The following is a 1,490-nucleotide window of genomic DNA, read 5'->3' as shown; positions in this document are numbered from 1 at the left end:
AACCCAAACCCGAACCGAAACCCAAACCCAAACCCATTTCCGATTTCCCATTTGTCGTCTTTCACTTCTCCCCAGCTCGATGCGCTTTTGTTGCAACTTTCGAGCGAATATTTGCATAATGCAGCTTGATTGATGTTTGCAATTGGGAACAGGGGAGGGGCAGCAGGGGATTTCCAGCTATTGGTAATGAAAAGCGGGCTGAGACTGAGCACCCAAGTGCTGGCCAAGATCGGGGGGAGCCGCAGAGTCAGTTGAAGCCCGACCAGATGACGACAATGACAACAATTCACAAACTTGTAAACACATCACCAGGCGCCTCCATATTTGCTCAGCACGGCGAGGAATACTTTGGCTTGGAATCCTGGCGAGGATGCTGAGTGTTGGGGCAAAAACACCGACATCGGCTTCGACATCCACATCGCCATAAAATGGCAGCCGTAAGTAGCACAAGGCAACACCGCAGCAACATTTGTTGCCGCCGTTGAGTGCAAATAGTTTTGGGTTTTTGCTGCTGCTCCAGATGCTCCGTCGCCGTTGCCTTCGTCACTTCCTCGTGGTTCCGGTGCTGGTCTGGACCTGGTTTATTGTGAATTCCAACCCATCCAAACGAGCAGCTGGCATCCATCCAGAGCAGTTGGAAGAGCTAAAAGGGCCGGGCTTAGCAGTTGGCAGTGGGTTTCCTTTGTTTACCAGCACTGGCAAACAGCATTTTTCTTTGTATTCCATTCGCACTTGCTCAGAAAGTAAACTGTGCAGGAATCCAATAAATTGCACAACAAATCGAAGGGCATATAAATTATGAAGCTCTGGAAAATGCCTTGCATAAGCTGGCACATTCAACCAGAACGAAGTCTATTTCATTTGCACCGCTTCGGTAATTAAGATATTCAGTAGTTCCGAGAGTATACTATCATCATTTTGTCCCCTCACTATGATGACAAAGGTCGTGTTGATTTGCTTACTAGCGACACTTAGCATCGGATTTGTACAGGGTCACATATACAAGCCACTTCGTAAGCATGTCATCTTAATTCTTGACAATTCATAAATATATAATACTTTTCAGTTTGTGAGGAAACAAATGCTAACATAACCAGATCTTCGCTTCTTGCACAATGTGTGAACCAGGACGATTGTTTCATAAACAGACCAGTAGGTCTGTGCCCCAAATTTGAAGTTTGCTGCGTAAAAAAACAAGATTTTAACATTGACGAAGTTGAATATATGGAAGATTAAATTAGCTGGAAGGTATTAAACCTGGAATAAAGCTGACTTGGAAATGCTATTACTTTTTGGGATGAAGTACGTCTGCATCAAAAATAGTTTTTTGAGAAGCACTTGACTAACTACTGTTAGTGTATATTACCATCTGCAGGCCAGAAATCCGTGATCGCAGAATTCCCTAAGGCTTCCTCATTGACTTGGAATCAAAGGACCCCGCCACTCCCTCCTCCCCTTTGGCGTTCCGGCAGCTTATTAAATGCAACCGA

The 1,490-nt window shown here is 45.0% G+C and overlaps 2 protein-coding genes across 2 annotated transcripts; one reads left to right on the top strand and one right to left on the bottom strand.

The window, feature by feature from the left end:
• Window positions 1-276: 276 nt before the first annotated feature.
• LOC116801090 lies at window positions 277-676 on the bottom strand. Its single transcript, XM_032718680.1, has one exon. The coding sequence runs from the start codon at window positions 623-625 to the stop codon at window positions 329-331; it is 297 nt and encodes a 98-aa protein (XP_032574571.1). The 5' UTR covers window positions 626-676; the 3' UTR covers window positions 277-328.
• A 150-nt stretch (window positions 677-826) lies between these two features.
• Window positions 827-1,288, top strand: LOC116801091. Its single transcript, XM_032718681.1, has 2 exons — window positions 827-1,013; window positions 1,067-1,288. Exons 1-2 carry the CDS (start codon window positions 932-934, stop codon window positions 1,234-1,236), a joined length of 252 nt encoding a protein of 83 aa, XP_032574572.1. The 5' UTR covers window positions 827-931; the 3' UTR covers window positions 1,237-1,288.
• Window positions 1,289-1,490: the final 202 nt, after the last annotated feature.

The sequence above is a fragment of the Drosophila sechellia genome, chromosome 3L, assembly GCF_004382195.2.
Source record: "Drosophila sechellia strain sech25 chromosome 3L, ASM438219v1, whole genome shotgun sequence".
In the NCBI taxonomy this organism is placed as follows: Eukaryota; Metazoa; Arthropoda; class Insecta; order Diptera; family Drosophilidae; genus Drosophila; species Drosophila sechellia.
Note: the sequence above shows the minus strand (reverse complement) of the source record. Positions and strands in the feature narration are given on the sequence as shown.

Bases quoted from the DNA above. Each gene is read 5' to 3' on its own strand.
- LOC116801091 (XM_032718681.1), top strand. From the start codon at position 932: ATGATGACAAAGGTCGTGTTGATTTGCTTACTAGCGACACTTAGCATC. The intron at 1,014-1,066 runs GTAAGCATGTCA...AATACTTTTCAG, and splicing joins TCACATATACAAGCCACTTC to TTTGTGAGGAAACAAATGCT.
- LOC116801090 (XM_032718680.1), bottom strand. From the start codon at position 625: ATGGATGCCAGCTGCTCGTTTGGATGGGTTGGAATTCACAATAAACCA.